Raw genomic sequence first — 16,399 nt, forward strand, 5'->3', positions numbered from 1 at the left:
TCTAAGGGCGAATGACTAAAATCCTGACAGCTATATCATACTTAGAATATTTTGTTGCTTATGTTTTCAAGGTGGTTTTCTTAGAAATGAAATTAAGCACAAACCTATCAGAGTGACTATGACCCAGATAATTTTGTCTATTATCACCTACCCTTAGGCAATTGAGTTTAACAAATATTTGAGGGCCTGCTGTGTTCAAGCTGTTGTGCCAGGCGGCACCTGCTCTTAGAGGAGGGGTTGTGGGGGGAGGAAGCACTAACATTAGGTCCTGGATTTTTAGTTTAAGAAAAGAGGTGAGGCATATACCCTCGTGTCTACACTCTGAAAGCATCACACAGACACACTACTATATATAAAACAGATAAACAACAAGGACAGGGTCAACTACATTCAGTATCTTGTAACATAGAAAAGAATCTACACCAACCACCCCTTTCCCTCCTGCATGCCCTCTTAAAACATTTTCAACTTCTAAAATCACACCTACTATTGATAGGGGATAATGGCTAGTTTTTCAGACACAAAAGATAGTAAAAATACTGGCTGAACAAAGACAAGAGGTTGGTCTTTAAAACTTGTATAGGTTTTAGTGGTCTTAGTCTTAGGTTGACGACAGTTGAGTTTTGTCCAGAGGATACACTTCCCTTCAAGAAATTCAGTTCTCTGAAGCTTCAATACCTTAGTAAAATCCGTGTTTCTGGATTTTCCTTTACCCCTCTGGCCTTAATTAATTAGCTAAGAAGCAGTGAGAACAAATTTTCACCAATTTACAGGGATGCTTTTTGGGTAGACCTGACATCGCCATTGTTCTCTCCTCGAAGCTCTGGTTCTCCAACAGACTGCCCTGTGTCTTCTGAACAGAGTAAAAATTAAACACTGAACTTACTGTTTCCTTTGCACTTGGTTCTTCCTCTTGAACAGCTGCGTAATCCTGATGAAGCTGTTTGAGATTAGACAGGAAATATGCTGCCTTCCTAAGGGAAGCTTTTCTCTCCTGAAGTTCCTCATACTTTATGTGTAGTTGTTTCAGCTCAGGTTCTACCCTAAAACAAAAAGATATTTTTCCCAAAAAGAAATGACAAAGTGGAACTACAGCCTAAGGTATATGAGGTGCAGCGTGTAAGGATTCTGAGTGAAGTAAACAGGCCAGGTGGGCTAGGTGGCTTAAGATGTCATTCGCTTTGAAATGATCAATATGAGTGATTCTGCAATCAATTTAAATGTAGCAAAACCTCCGAAATATGATGCCTAAAAAGTACTTAGCAGTGAAGCCCAAAGAAAAATATGCCTTATGTATCTTAAAATTTATTAAGTCATTTTTAGAGTCTTAGGAACTACTGAATTAAAACATATACTTGGGTATCAAGATTTTAGGGCCCCAGACAGATGTAGACTGACATTGCAGTTTAGCAGTCAAAGCGTGGACAGAAAGCCTTCCCTCTGCCCCTCTGCCTCACTAAAACTGTGTCCAGGTCTAATAAAAGCAGTGGAGAAACCATCTCTGCCTGGGTGAGAGGTGCGACCTTGGGCAACCTGCTTTCTGTCTCAGTAGCTCATGAGTCTCTAAACATATAAAATAAAAGGATAATTTGGATTTTGTGGACCAATTTATAAAAGAATGGGGAATGGTTACCATCTTTTATTCTCACAAAGATGTATTTTAAAAACCTGGTCTAATACATTTTATAGACGTCCCTGTAACAGCCCTGTGCACTGAACCAGTGCCATGTTCTGGGAGACCTGAGCCAGCAAGGCCGTGGGCGGGAGCGCTGGGTCCGGAGCCAGTGGGCAGACACCGGGCCCTGGCTCCCCCGTTCCTGGGTGGGGGCTGTCGGATCATTACTGCCCTGTGCCTTGGGTTTTCCACATGTAAAACAATACACATTGTGTTTCTTTCTATGCCTTTTCAAAATACTGTACCTCTCACCTTCTACAGTTCTGTCTAGAAAAAAGATCAAAAGCTCTGAGACAGATCCAAGTCTTACATAGTTGTCTTGTGGCCAAACAACCTGCCTCCCAGGGTTATGGTGATGGTTTAATGAGTTGGTATAATAAAGCACTTAGGACGACGCCCAGCGACACACAGCTAACACCTGAAAAAGCTTCCCATCATGATCTTTACTTTTCTGACTTTGGCCTGGGCCCATGAAGGCTGCAGCGCCGGCCAGCAGCACCTGTCCAGAGGCTGGATCTGGAAACCAAAGGCCTAGACAACCCATTTCTCCCTCTTCTAGACTTCTGGGACAGGTCTCATCTTTCAAACTTGGTATTCACTTACAGGTTGCCTTCTAAGACCACTTTCCAAGCTATTTTAAGGCTCCTGAAGGGCAGAGAGCGTATCTGACACTGCTTATTCTGCTGCTGCTTTGCTGCCAGCCCCCCGGCTCACCCAGCCATCCCGTCTGTAAGGAAGACCACCGCAAACCCAGCAGGCGGCCTGCGCTCCCATCTTCCTGGGCACACATGGGAGACAGACCTGGAAATTCTGGCCTGACACCTGGGATCACGCACGTCATACCAAGCGATACGTCTCAACGACACTCATGCAAACCGGTAACGCCTCACACGACACTTACTGTATGCTATGCCAGTCACCGTGTGGCACTTTCTGTGTATTTATTCACTTAGGTCTCACAACACCCTGTGAGGTATAGTTACCGTTATGCTCATTTGCAAATGCGGGAACTGAGGCACCGAGAGGTTAAGTACCTGCCCAAGGCTGCACAGCCAGAAAGTGGTAGAGCCAGGACTTAAACCCAGGCCACCCAGTTCTCAAGTCTATGTGTTACGTGTCCAATCAGAACACCTCTCAGGTGGGAGCTGAGAGATCTAGTGTGGATAGATGAGGGCTGATTTGCTAAAAGCTTCTCCACTCAGTGGCATAACCTCCCTTGACTGAGCTTCCAAGCTCAGAGAAGACCTGGTGTTTAAATGCAACACAGCAGCAAGTTTTACAACAAAGCCTCACATGAAACGCTGTGATTAAAATCTTGTTCTAAGTTCTCAAAGAGGATTTCGATATTATCTTACCGAAGCAATTCATCCTGGGCTTCAATCAAATGCTGCCTTTTCTTTTCGATATCGGAGATCATCTAATAACAAAAATTTGTACGTTAGTTTTGTAAATATTTCAGCACTGCCTTGTACACTGTGCCAGGTATTGGAGCGCAGTGGGAAACACGGCAAACCCCATTCTTACCAACGTTGGTCACACAGGGAAGACAGACATGACATACAAACAGGGTGTAGTCACAGCTTGTGACGTGTGCTATGACGGGAAAGAAGAGGGAACTGGAGAAGTCCAGGGGGATCCGCTTGCGGAGAGCCCTGAAGAGGAGGGCCATGTTTTACTACCCTGTGAGCTATCAAGTAAGGCACTGTGATGCTCTCTAGGTACACTAGGAAAATACTGAAGCACAGGAGTGCCATGACACAATTTGTATTTTACAGAGAACATTTCAACAGAATTCAGTGCATCATCTCAACTATCACTTTTAGCGACTACCTCATATTCCACTGCTGGACATTCAGACGACTCCTGCTTGCCTATGAGAGATGCAGGAATGACCAACAAGAGATTAAAACTGAAAAACAACAAAGGCTGTTATTTTTCACCAGAAGGAAAACCATCCATTTCAAACCCATTTCTGTTACAAATGTAGAGGGGGGCTGTGCTTCCACACGTGGGTTCATGCAACTTTAGAGCTAGAACAAGGAATGCTTTTTGGCCCAACTGTAAACAGGTGGGCTGGAAGGGCCTCGTGTTTCCTTGCAGACCTACTGGCAACAGGACATTGAGGCAGCGGCACCGTCACAAGAAAGGAGATCTCCTGACCCTTAACCCAGTATTCTTCCTAGCCTGCCCTTTCTCCTGAGACACGAGACAGTTCTTCAGTCTGAAAGACTTCTGACATACACAGTAGTGATAAACACATAATACATAATACTCAACCACGTAAGTGGTCACTTTGGGCTTGAGAGCCATTTTCAGGTCAACTGGGACCCCCATTCCTTAGCCTCCGTCTCAACATTACTGACTTGATCAGTACTCACCTGAACGGGCACCAGATCGACCAAACAAAAGTGTGACTAAAAAGATAAAAGGCCTTACACAAACTCTGTAGGTCACAAAACCCAGAGTCGGGTCTTTACTTGCTACGTATGTGCACGTTCTACAGGACTGTGCCTTTAACCACGTGAATGATTTACCTTAGCATTCTTCCTTTTCAGAGTCTTCAACATCTGGACTTCTTGAAGCTACACAAAACAAGAAATAAATATTTGCATGCATTTTCCAAAGTCAAGTGTTTATTAGTTTACAACATATCATATCCAGTTTCTAAGGAGCTCTTTACCACACTGGCAGCAAATGCAAGCTTTACCAAGACAACAGTGAGCTGTTAAGGATTAGTTTAAAAAAAATTAGATCAACCAATTTATGTCACTGAACTTACCATTTTGATGAGTTCTTCTTTCAAATCAGAATGAAATTTGTTGATGGCTGCCTTACAAACTCGAGAGTCTATTTTTTGTCTGTAGCAGAATTAAAAAAAAGTCAAACTTAGGTAGTCTCTGAAGGATTTGGAAAGGTGTGTTTCATTTGTTTAGCATTCCCATGGACACACACAGTTTGGTATGTGCCATTCTGAATATCTAAGATGGCATGGTCAGCTTGCAGCCCTTTCTCAGATTTAAAAAAATACTGGAAGCATCTCAAGAAAAGAAAAAGAACTGGAACTCTCTCTGCTAAGTCCTCACGCTTGTGGCCAGCACTTCCCGGCACTGGCCACCCCCACAGGTGACACTAAACCATATGGAAAGTGATGCTCCCAGACAATCCCAGTCTTCCCTGCCGCCTGACCCAGTGAGCAGCAGACTTCAGCCCTTCCTCCCTCCCTGCTACAACTGGAGAAGGGACTGGGTCACATATTTGGACTAACCGATAAGTAGCCAGAAGCCAGCTATTCAGTTCTGCAAAAACTATAAAGCTGACCCAAACAAAGAAACTGGTTTGGGTCCCTGTCGTCAGGGACAGAAGAGCCCAGTCTCCCTCCCTCACAGCTGGACACAGACCTATGATAACCCACACCCTGCCAGGGGGGAGCTACCCCCCTCCTCTGCCTCGTCACAGAACGACACTAGAATTTAAAGTCTGAATTGAAAATAAACCTCTTGTGTGAGTGACAGCTTGTCACGTAGCTATTTTTTTCTTGGGGGAAATACATGAGGAAAAGTCGCCCAGGAGAAGGGACCAGGCCCATGGCCTAATTCTTCAAGATGCTAAGCAGGAGAGATGGCCTGCACTTTTGAATACACTTTTTGTAAAACTTTAAATCAAAAAAAAAAAAAAAAAAAAAAGGATGTTAAAAAGTATTTCTAGTGACATCAGAAGACGGTGGAATAAGAGACCCAAGACCTCATTCCTCCACAGGGAAACCAACAAACACACAGCCCCAAAAGCCCTGTGAGGACGACTCCAGGAACCATTAAGAAGCTGCAGTTCTTAACTGGCTCTGGCAAGTTCAAGTCTAGATCCTGAGTTGAAACAGGTAACAGAAGCCATTTTGTACCAACTCTGATCACCCTTTTCCCAGAATTAAACAGTTTCCAGGTATTATAAACATGATGTGCTTTGGGGTGGGGGCAGGGAGAGAAGACCAAGACATCACAGATTGCCAGAGTTCTAATCTTACTGGTGGGGAGTTATACATTTAAACAGGATCAATACATTCTTCTAAAGATAGGGATAATTAAGTGTAACTGACTAAAGTGAAATTCAAAGATGGACACTGGATTTAAAAAGGAGTTTGTAATAAATAACAGCTTAATGTGAGACAAAGGTAGGAAGTAAAAGTTCAAAGAACATAAAATTTGGCAAACACTAGCTAAAGAAATAGAGTGACATATGAGATAAAGGATTTTAAAACCAAAAAAAGCATTTTTAGGAATGAAAAGAGTCACTTCATAAAGATAAAATGTTCAATCTAAAAGAGTATTTTAAACATGATATCCTAGTAAAATAACCTCTACAGAGATAGCATAAATTGATAGAAATACCAGGAAAAACTGAGTAATACTGATTCTACACAGATCCAATAATTAGAGCTTCCCAAGAGATTATGTGCTAGGCCATAAAGGAAGCCTCAGTATTTCAAAAATAGGTATTACCAGTCCATGAAATTGGACTGTAACTAGTTAAGACAGAAGATTAATAAATAGAAATTTAAAAGTCACACACATGGACATATAAAAACATAATACTAAATCAGAGACTTAAAGAAAAAAGTATAATAGAAATTTAAAAGTATGTAAAAATGATAATGAAAATTCTACATATCAAGCTGTGGGGTGAGCAGAAGTGCTATTTCAAGGGAAATTTATTAGGTACGTAAATGACAACATCAAAAGACTCACTCATACTCTAGAAGAATGTTCTCGAATGCAGACAAAAACACATCTAATTCCATGATGTCACTGGCTTTCTTTTCTTTTAAACACCAAATAGGTGCACAGTCGGAAGTATCTAGAACATCAGGACAGGTTAATATATTATCAGCCATTTAGCCCTAGGTCCAGGGACCTGAAAGCCTACAACAAAAGTACTCCACCAAATTGTTAAACACAGCACCACGTTTTGCAGAAACACCCGGGAGAAGACAGGCTCAAACCCTGTCTGCAGGGCGCCCTCTAGCGCTGCTCCTTGGGGGCCCACTTCTGAAGCAGCAAATGCACAGCGGTCCCTCAGCTGCCTCGCTGCGCCTTTACTTAACAGCCGGCTGTTACCAACGCTACTGGAGATGGATGTCTTTGTTAGCCGTGTTCTGTTAGTTTTAATCTACCTGATGGACCACTACTAGGACACATGGAGGTTACCGCGTGCATTGATTCAGGCAGCTGATATAAGAGATTAACTAAACTATGCACATTTGTGGATGAATATTACATATTCATTAAAATGGTATGTAGAATACTGAATGACATGGATATGAGCCCACTTAGGGTGAGAAAAGCTCAGTAAAAGGATTGAAGAGTATAGACCAAAAAACACGGCAGTTACTTTGGGGTGATGGAATTGTAGGTGATGTTATCATCCTTTCTTATACCTTTGAAATTTTCTAAAATAAACATTTTTATAATAAGAAAACTATAAAACTTATCTTTTAAAAAACTGAAGGAAAAAATGCTTTATTTTCCTATTTTTCAATAAACTTTGTGCCAATAAAAATGATGCAGAATAATATGCATGACTCTCAAAGCTACGTTGAATGAAAGAAGGCTTCTAAGAGTACATAGTATGATGTCTGAAAAGAGTGTATAACGTGATGAAAAATTAAAATAGATTAATGAATAGGTGCTAGAGCAAGTAGAAATAAATTCTGATGGTAAAATCTAGGTAGTAGGTATATGAATATATATTGTTAAATTCTTTATCCTTTGTTGTATATTGAAAATTTTCATGATAGATTGCTGGAAAACTCAGTTACTCCAAAGTCACATATTTTTTAACTTTTTAAAGTGGAAATTTTATATACTTAAATGTACTACTTTATCAAATAAAAAAATACATTTTTAAAAAAGAACTTCTTGAATGATTGACTACATATAAAACACTATCTATACCTGAGTCTGTGGCACCACTTCTTGGCTTCTTCCTTTTGTCAGGAAACATCTTATTCTTCTGAGTTTTCTTAAAAAAAAAAGAAAAAAAAAAATCACAGCAAAGATTTTCATGTAAGAGAAGGTTCTCTTAAAACAAGAATTAAGACAGCATTATCAGACACTGTCAATACTTTTGCTACAGTTCGATCCCTGTGTCAGGATCCCTGTGTCGGGAAGATACCCTGGAGAAGGAAACAGCAACCCACTCTTGCCTGGAAAATCCCTTGGACAGAGGAGTCTGGTGGGCTATAGTCCATGGGGGTCTCAAAGAGTCAGACACCACTGAGTGACTTTCACGTCCTCATTTTATTATAAGTTAATATATTAATCATATAAATTATCTAACTTAATATAAGGAAATACTGAGCAAATTAAACTACCTCAAAATAAAAAGTAATTAAAACTTTCAGCTGGCTTATGACAATAGGTGCCTTGGAGGAAATTGAGCTTTTATTATTTAGGATGATAATATGTGGAATCAGCTCAATTTCTGCTCCAAGCTATGAGGAAATGACAGCTTCTGAACTAGCTCTATTGCCATGCACAACCATAAAGCGGGGAGGGGGGTGGCATCGGACAACAGGCAGGACAAGCCTGAGACGCTCAGAACGCAAACCTACTGCTGCCGCGGCCCCCCAGGCCCGGGACACCTTCCTCCAGAGGGCAGCACAGCAGCTGCGTGCCCAGAGAGCAGCGTCCGGCCCCACTGCGGAGGCAGAAAGCAGGGCACAGTGGCCGAAGCCCCTGCAACAGGCTGTCGGAAGAGGACACGAGAGGCCTGGGTGGGGTCCCTGAGGGTCCCTGAGGCCTACTCCAGGCTCACAGGGAGGCTACACGGGGCGCTGCATGTGCTATCGTGGGATCAAGGACCTAACAGGTGATAAAGGACAAGGAATACTGGGGGAAATCAGATGGAGAAAACGTAGAGGCCTCACGAACTAGTTAAAAGCTACTGGTCCAGCTGAGCAGGGGGAAGAGCCCAGCTCGGGGGTAAGAATGTGCTGAGATCGTGCCATCTCCACCTGTCCCCGGGGCGGGGGCCAGACAGCCTTAGAGATTACAGTACAACAGTTTATGACCCTCCAAAGTGCCGGGTATATGAATAGATACACAGTGTACTTATGATGTTAAAATTCAGCTGGGGGAATGGTTAGGAGGAAAAATGTCTAAAAAGGCTTCTTAGGGAGGAGAACTATGAGAAAGGCTTAAGAAACACTGCTCGAGAGTTAGGGCTGCCCTAGACCCACCCTAACTAAGCCTAAAGCCAGTCTCTGACCGGATTCAACAGAGACTGGGGGTGTGGTAAGCACCCTACGGTCCCCTGCTCCTGAGAGTGAGTGGCTCCTGTGACTCTGGTGGGATGGTCACCCCCTTGATGAGTCACATCACATAGGAGGCCACCACTGCAGACTGACAGGCTCTGGCTGGCTCTGAAGATATCGCCAGCTGCCACGTTGTGAGAGGGCCCTGTGGCGAGGACCTAGGGCAGCCTCTGGTTGCCGAGTGTGACTCCCGGCTTCAACCAAGAGGAAACAAGAACCTCAGGCCTGCGATGGCAAGGATCAGAATTCTACCAACAGCTTGCGTGATCCCAGATGAGGACTCCGAGTCTCAGGTGAGAGTTCCGTCCTGGCTGACACCTCAACTCCAGCCTGTGAGACCCTGACCCTCACCAGCTAAGGCGAGCCTGGACTTCTGACCTACAGAAACTGTGTGAGGCATAAACATGCATTGTTTGAAGTCACAAAGGCTGTGGTATTGTTTTGCAGCAACTGAAGACTATTAATACAGAGGTTGAGTCCCACTGACTTAGAGAGGCTTGGGAGACACACTGAGGCTTTCCACACACTGACCCCAACAAGGGATAAATCACACCCACAGAAGTTCAAGCTGATCAGCTAATAATCAAGCTACCTATTAGAATGAAAGTCAACGTTGAGAAGAAAACACAACTCAAAATCTCAACCACCTATCAACAACGTGTAACACACAATTTAAAACTACTAGATTAAAAATGTTACACAAAAAATGTGACCTGTAGTCAAGATAGAAAAGAAGTACTCAAAAGAAGCTGACCCACCATAGTCCAGGTAAAGTCACCCCTTAATATCCAAGGGAGGTGGGTCCAGGATCGCCCAGGGACCCCCAGATCCGCTGACGTTCAAGCCTTGTATAACATGGTAGCATGTGCATATAACCTACTTCTCCCCATTGTATTTAAATCATCTCTAGATTACCTATAATACCTAACACAGATACTATATAAATACTATGACTACTACGAAATACATACAAGTACTGTGAAAATAGTGGCTGCTGTGTGGCAAATTCGACTTTTGCTTTTGGGGAACTTTATGTAATTTTTGTCCCCGAATATTTCCTATCAAGTAGTTGGTTGAATCTATGAATGTGGAGCCTGCAGATACAGAGGGCTGACTGTACCTGACTTAGAAAGCAGAGACCTCAAAGCCACTCTCATAAATATTAATATGTCCCAAGAAGGAAACGATGGACTTAATGATTAAGCAGATAAGGAATCTCAGCCAAGAAACAAACTATGAAGGAAAAAAATAAAGGAAGTTCTAGAACCCAAGAGCATGATACTAAAAAGCTAGTTATTGGGTGATGTTTTATTTCCTATGACCACTATAATAAATTACCAAAACTTGGCTTAACAAAGAAATTTCGATAGATCTGGAGTTCAGAAGCCTGAAATCTTCACGTAGGATAAGAAAAGCTCAATGAAAGGCTGAAGAGTGTAGACCAAAAAATGCGGCGGTTATTTTATTCTGGGGTGATGGAATTAAAGGACTTTATCTTCCTTTCTACACCTTCTAAATTTTCTAAAGTAAATATACTTTTATAATAAGAAAAATAAAAAAAAACTTATCTTTCAAAAGAAGCGAAGGAAAAAGAAAATGCTTTCCCTCCCCGCTGGACATTTTCAGCTTCTCCTCCTCTCCAAGGGGACGGCAGACACTCTTACCAGCTGACCTTCTGTGGCTAGTGTCGCTTTCTCAGCAGAGGACTCAGCACTCTGGGGTCCTGTCTTCTGAGGAGTGACCACTTCAGCTGGTTTCTCCGAAAGTTCTGGAAGTACTGTAGCTGAAACAGCTTCATGCCGTGTATTTATGTTCTCTGTGGGTTTAACTTTTCTCCTTACATCACTTTCTTCAGGGCTTTCAGATTCGTCACTGATGGGCTTGAGTTTTCTTCTTGGCTAGATCAAGAAAACAGCCTTATTGTTTAGAAAATACAAATGCTTACCATTCCTGTTAGTAGATAACCATAAGGTCCACATTTCTTAACTCCAAACTTCAAAACTGAATATAACAGAAAGATGGCAACCTCACTAGTGGACAGGACCGGAAACCTGGATTAAACGGTTCCCAGCAAACACTCCCAACAGAGTGTTTAGCCACCATCTACACACGTTACATGGACCCTATGAAAACTGACACGGTACACAGAGATTTGAGATCTCTGTGATGAAAAACACTTCAGATACAAAACTCTATCATTATTATTTTAAAAAAGTACCTTCTGAAACATAATATACTCTTTATGAAAAATAATGCTACAGAACATTGTCTCTATTTGCATCCAAACAGTAAATGAAATACTTCACAGAACATTTCTTCTACTTGCATCCAATCTAAATAGGATAAATTAAGATGGGAGAACAGGCATACCTTTTTGGCACTAATCTTTATAGACTCGTTTTCACTTGCTTCAATTTCAGAAGTGTCCGAACTGTACCAAAGAACAAACCATCAGTATCTTGCACACATTTCATTTTTATTCACGTGTCTTCTAAAAGCTGCTCCTCTGACACAAAAACAAGCTGAGTTTAATGAGATTTCCCACTTGTCAAGGGTGAGTCTGCCACCTCCCCAGACTTACCGTCACCTCCCACACATTTGCACACCCAGGCCGCATCACTTGAGCTCGAGCAGGCAGGTAAGAGCCCGTAACTGCCCCTGTGGTCCCGTCAGAAGTGCCCCTTCCTCCCTGCCACCACTCCCAGGTACACGGGCACCCCCGGTCCTAATCCGCAGATACAGGCCCATGTTTAGGGGACAGAAAAGGGAAAACCTTCTTTCATCCTTTGAAAAGGAAAAAATAACCCTAAATTTCTAATGAGAGTCCTTTAACTTTTTTCATCTGACATTTAACACCAACTTCAAAGTGCAACAGTCTTTCAACAACAAGAGACAATACCACACATGGACATCACCAGATGGTCAACACTGAAAACAGACTGATTATATTCTTTGCAGCCAAAGATGGAGAAGCTCTATACAGTCAGCAAAAACAAGACTGGGGGCTGACTGTGGCTCAGATCATGAACGCCTTATTGCAAAATTCAGACTTAAATTGAAGAAAGTAGGGAAAAGCACTTGGCCTCTCAGGTATGACCTAAATCAAAACCCTTATGATTATACAGTGGAGGTGACAAATATATTCAAGGGATTAGACCTGGTAGACAGAATGACTGAAGAACAATGGACGGACATTTGTAACATCATACAGGAGGTGGTGATCAAAACCGTCCCCAAGAAAAACAAATGTAAAAAGGCAAAATGGTTGTCTGAGGAGGCCTTACAAATAGCTGAGAAAAGAAGAGAAGTGAAAGACAAAGGAGAAAGGGAAAGACGAAAGCAGAGTTCCAAAGAATAGCAAGGAGAGATGAGAATGCCTTTTTAAGTGAACAATGCAAAGCAAGAGAGAAAAACAACAGAATGGCAAAGACTTGAGATCTCTTCAAGAAAATCGGAGATACCAAGGGAACATTTCATGCAAAGATGGGCACAATAAAGAACAGAAACAGTATGGACTTAACAGAAGCAGAGATATTAAGAAAAGGTGGCAAGAATACACAGAAGAACTACACAAAAAAGACCTTAATGACCCAGATAACCACAAAGGTGTGATCACTCACCTAGAGCCAGACATCCTGGACTGTCAACTCAAGTGGGCCTTAGGAAGCATCACTACGAGGTGACAGAATTCAGCTGAGCTACTTCAAATCCTAAATGATGATGCTATGAAAGTGCTGCACTCAATATGCCAGCAAATTTGGAAAACTCAGCAGTGGCCACAGGACTTGAAAAGGTCAGTTTTCACTCCAATCCCAAAGAAAGGGTAATGTTCAAACTACTGCACAATTGTGCTCATTTTACATGCTAGCAAGGTAATGCTCAAAATCCTTCAAGCCAGGCTTCAACAGAATGTGAACCAAGAAATTCCATATGTACAAGATGGATTTAGAAAAGGCAGAGGAACCAGAGATCAAATTGCCAACATCTGTTGAATCATAGAAAAAGCAAGGGAATTCCAGAAAAACATCTATTTCTCCTCCATTGACTACATTAAAGCCTTTGACTGTGTGGATCACAACAAACTGTGGAAAATTCTGAAAGAGATTCGAATACCAGACCACCTTATCTGCCTCCTGAGAAACTTGTATCTAGGTCAAGAAGCAACAGTTAGAACCAGACATGGAACAACGGACTGGTTCCAAATTGGGAAAGGAGTACGTCAAGGCTGTATATTGTCACCTTGCTTATTTAACTTCAATGCAGAGTACATCATGCAAAATGCCAGGCTGGATGAAGCTCAAGCTGGAATCAAGACTGCCGGGAGAAACAACAATAACCTCAGATATGGAGATGACACCACCCTAATGGAGAAGGAAATGGCAACCCACTCCAGTGTTCTTGCCTGGAGAATCCCAGGTATGGGGGAGCGTGGTGGGCTGCCGTCTATGGGGTTGCACAGAGTCGGACACGACTGAAGTGACTTAGCAGCAATGGCAGAAAGCGAAGAGGAACTAGAGAGCCTCTTGATGAAGGTGAAAGACGAGAGTGAAAAAGCTGGCTTAAAACTCAACATTCAAAAAACTAAGTTCTTTTTGCATATGCAGTTAGGGAAAGCTAAGCTTGATAAAACACTTTTTTTCAGACCCTGAGAAAACAAAAATGTGCCTACGAGAAAATCTGAAGTTATGGCTTATCGTGTCGTTGAAATACAACCACAGTCCACAGTGCCTGGAACTGCAGCCCTGGGTTAATTATAAAACTTCAAGCTAAGAGGAAAAAAAAAGGAGGAAAGCCTTTTGAGTATGTAAATTTGGCTATTCTAACTATTATCCATAAACTGCTAAGTTTAATTGCAATGCCTAATTCACGAAATATGAAAAGAAAACAATGAGATCTCTGTTGGTCTGGACATTTGTATGTCTCAATCTGTGTTTTTGTCTTTGGATGATATAGCTGAGGTTAATTTGTAAAGGAGCTCTATTTAATTTGCCTTAAAAAAAATATGAACACTTACAAATCAAACAAATCTAAATTTACCTACTTTTGTCTTCTTGTAAGACTAAGGGGGAAACTAAAGATGTTTTGGTTTATTAAACATGCATGTTGTACCACTGGAGAAAAGCTATGCTGTGAAAAAATGTATGTTTTTAGAGGTTGTGGAATATGTTCTTAAGTTTGCCAATCAGAAAATGCTGGTGTACCATTTCAATCACTTGGTTTTCTTAAAGTTTCAAGGGTTAAAAACTGTGATATGTAAAAATGATAACATTTCTATGCATAAAACAAATAGGATATGAGTTGTTGGTGAAGAAAAGGTATAAACAAATGGAAATATTTTTGTTAAAAAAAATGATAATACTATCCTTCAATTGTCTGTTTCTGGATAAGGAAATACAGAACAAATTTGTCTGGATCCAAAAAATGATAAAAGGTTTATAAAAAAGGAACTTTGAGAACAAAACTTTGTATGTTGTCAGGATTAAGATTAGACTAAATTTAATTAGGTATATAAATTCTGTTATTAACAGTAAACTGATGCAAGACAAAATTTGTTTTTTTTCTCTTTGTTGGAAAAACAAAATTCTCCTGGAATAATGATCTAATTCTGATAACAGAGACTTCTAATGGAAAGCAATTGTTTTGTTCTAATCATACTTTTGACCCTAATATTCAGGATGGAAAAAACTGTCCAGTAAAGTTGTCACAGCATATAACTACTCATGATGTATAGCACTGCTTTAATTTTATGGCTTAAAGCACATGTACAATGTTTGTGTGAAAATTGGGTACAGATGATAAAATGTGTGGCCTATAACACATTTCCCTATGAACATACCCAGAGCCTGTTCATGGGATCTGAGCAGTTATCCCCCAACATGGACAACTAGTAAAGTATATAAATAAAAAGGAGCCCTAGCACTGAGGGACATGGATGAACCCAGAGCAGGCAAATGAACCACTCTGGCAACGCTGGAAAAATATACTGATTATCAACACTCTCTATGGAAAGAGTTGCAACTTAAAAGGGGAAAGTGATGGAAGAAGTGCTCACCTACTGAGATTTAGGGAAGTCATTCTGACCTATATATGATTAAGTTTGAACTTCAGGCTAAGTAAAACAGCCTGTTTGTGGCCTATTAAACAGACATTGTACATCGGCTTTAATCATTAAGACAGAGAACAGTGCAAAGGCGTATTTTGATTATCATCCTCATTGTAATATGTCTAGTAATTTTCAAATGTTTGTCCAGGTACTACAGAAGTTTATTGCCTTTCCTGTTCTGCACCTGTCCCTCCTCGAGGCTGATAAAGAAAAGGGGGCACTGAAGCGGGGCAGGACCCTGTGGTCCTTGCCCCCTGGCCATGTCCTCTGCCTGCCTTTCATCTGTGGGAAACTTTAGTCAAAGAATAAGTCTAATCAGAGCAGTGAGAAATGTGGAAACAAAGAGAAACAGTCAAAGGAGACTAATAATAATGTGGTCATTAAGCACAGCCAAGGACCTTTAGTTCTTTCTCAAGAGCTGTAAGGTAATATTCTGAGCCATATCCTGCAGCTGTCTTATAGACACTAAAACCCCAGGTGGAGACGTTCACTAGCAGACTGTTTCCAGGACATGAGCTGCCACAACTGGCCTCAAAGAAATGGCAACAAACAAATCCTGGAACTGAAGATTAACTGGACCAAAAACAACCAAGATGATGTTGGTCAGACCACTGATGGCCATTCTGAAGACGACTGTTCGAGATGACTGTGCTGTTTCTGCATGTAGTCCGACCCCCTGGCCCTGTCTATGAAAGCTCTCACCTGCTTACGAAGGCGTGGGGGGAGTCAGCCTTTGGACAGATGTCCACCCCTCTTCCCCCACAGTTGCTGACACCTGAAATAAAGCAAACTTTCCTTTCCACCAACCTGGCCTGTTTATTGCCTTTTGACAGTAAGCAGCGGGACCGACATACTTCTTTTGGTAACACAAAGAAATTGTGAAAAGACATAAGAAACAAATATTGGGATTGGGGGGGGGATGGGGTTCCTTTCCTGGTCGTGCCGTGGATAAGAATCCGCCTGCAAATGCAGGGGATACAGGTTCGATCCCTGTTCTGGGAAGATGCCACATATGACAGAGCAACTAGGCCTGGGCACCACAACCATCGGGCCGTGCTCCAGAGCCGGGAGCCATAGCCATCGAGTCCCGGCGCCCTGGAGCGCGTGCTCCTCCACAAGAGGAGCCACCGCGATGAGCAGCCTGCCCACTGCAACTAGAGAGCAGCCCCGGCTCACCGCAACCAGGAAAGCCCATGCAGCAACCAAGACCCGGACAGCGAAAAAAAAAAAAAAGAGAATAAAACCAGTGGTAGGGAAGGGAGGAAGTAGGGGCAGGAGCTGTGATGACAGAGAGGAGATGAAGGCTCTTATTAAC

At 42.0% G+C, this 16,399-nt stretch overlaps 1 protein-coding gene across 1 annotated transcript in view; it reads right to left on the minus strand.

Moving 5' to 3' along the window:
* CENPU (centromere protein U) overlaps positions 1–16,399 on the minus strand; it is a 44,140-nt gene that overhangs the window by 2,517 nt on the left and 25,224 nt on the right. The window contains exons 5-12 of the mRNA XM_043454243.1: positions 11,352–11,412; positions 10,646–10,879; positions 7,621–7,687; positions 6,415–6,523; positions 4,455–4,533; positions 4,210–4,257; positions 3,031–3,092; positions 887–1,043 (exon numbers count right to left, since the gene is read on the minus strand). Coding sequence (XP_043310178.1) covers positions 887–1,043; positions 3,031–3,092; positions 4,210–4,257; positions 4,455–4,533; positions 6,415–6,523; positions 7,621–7,687; positions 10,646–10,879; positions 11,352–11,412 — 817 coding nt within the window. The remainder of the gene's footprint in view (positions 1–886; positions 1,044–3,030; positions 3,093–4,209; positions 4,258–4,454; positions 4,534–6,414; positions 6,524–7,620; positions 7,688–10,645; positions 10,880–11,351; positions 11,413–16,399) is intronic.

This window comes from Cervus canadensis, chromosome 31 (assembly GCF_019320065.1).
Source record: "Cervus canadensis isolate Bull #8, Minnesota chromosome 31, ASM1932006v1, whole genome shotgun sequence".
In the NCBI taxonomy this organism is placed as follows: Eukaryota; Metazoa; Chordata; class Mammalia; order Artiodactyla; family Cervidae; genus Cervus; species Cervus canadensis.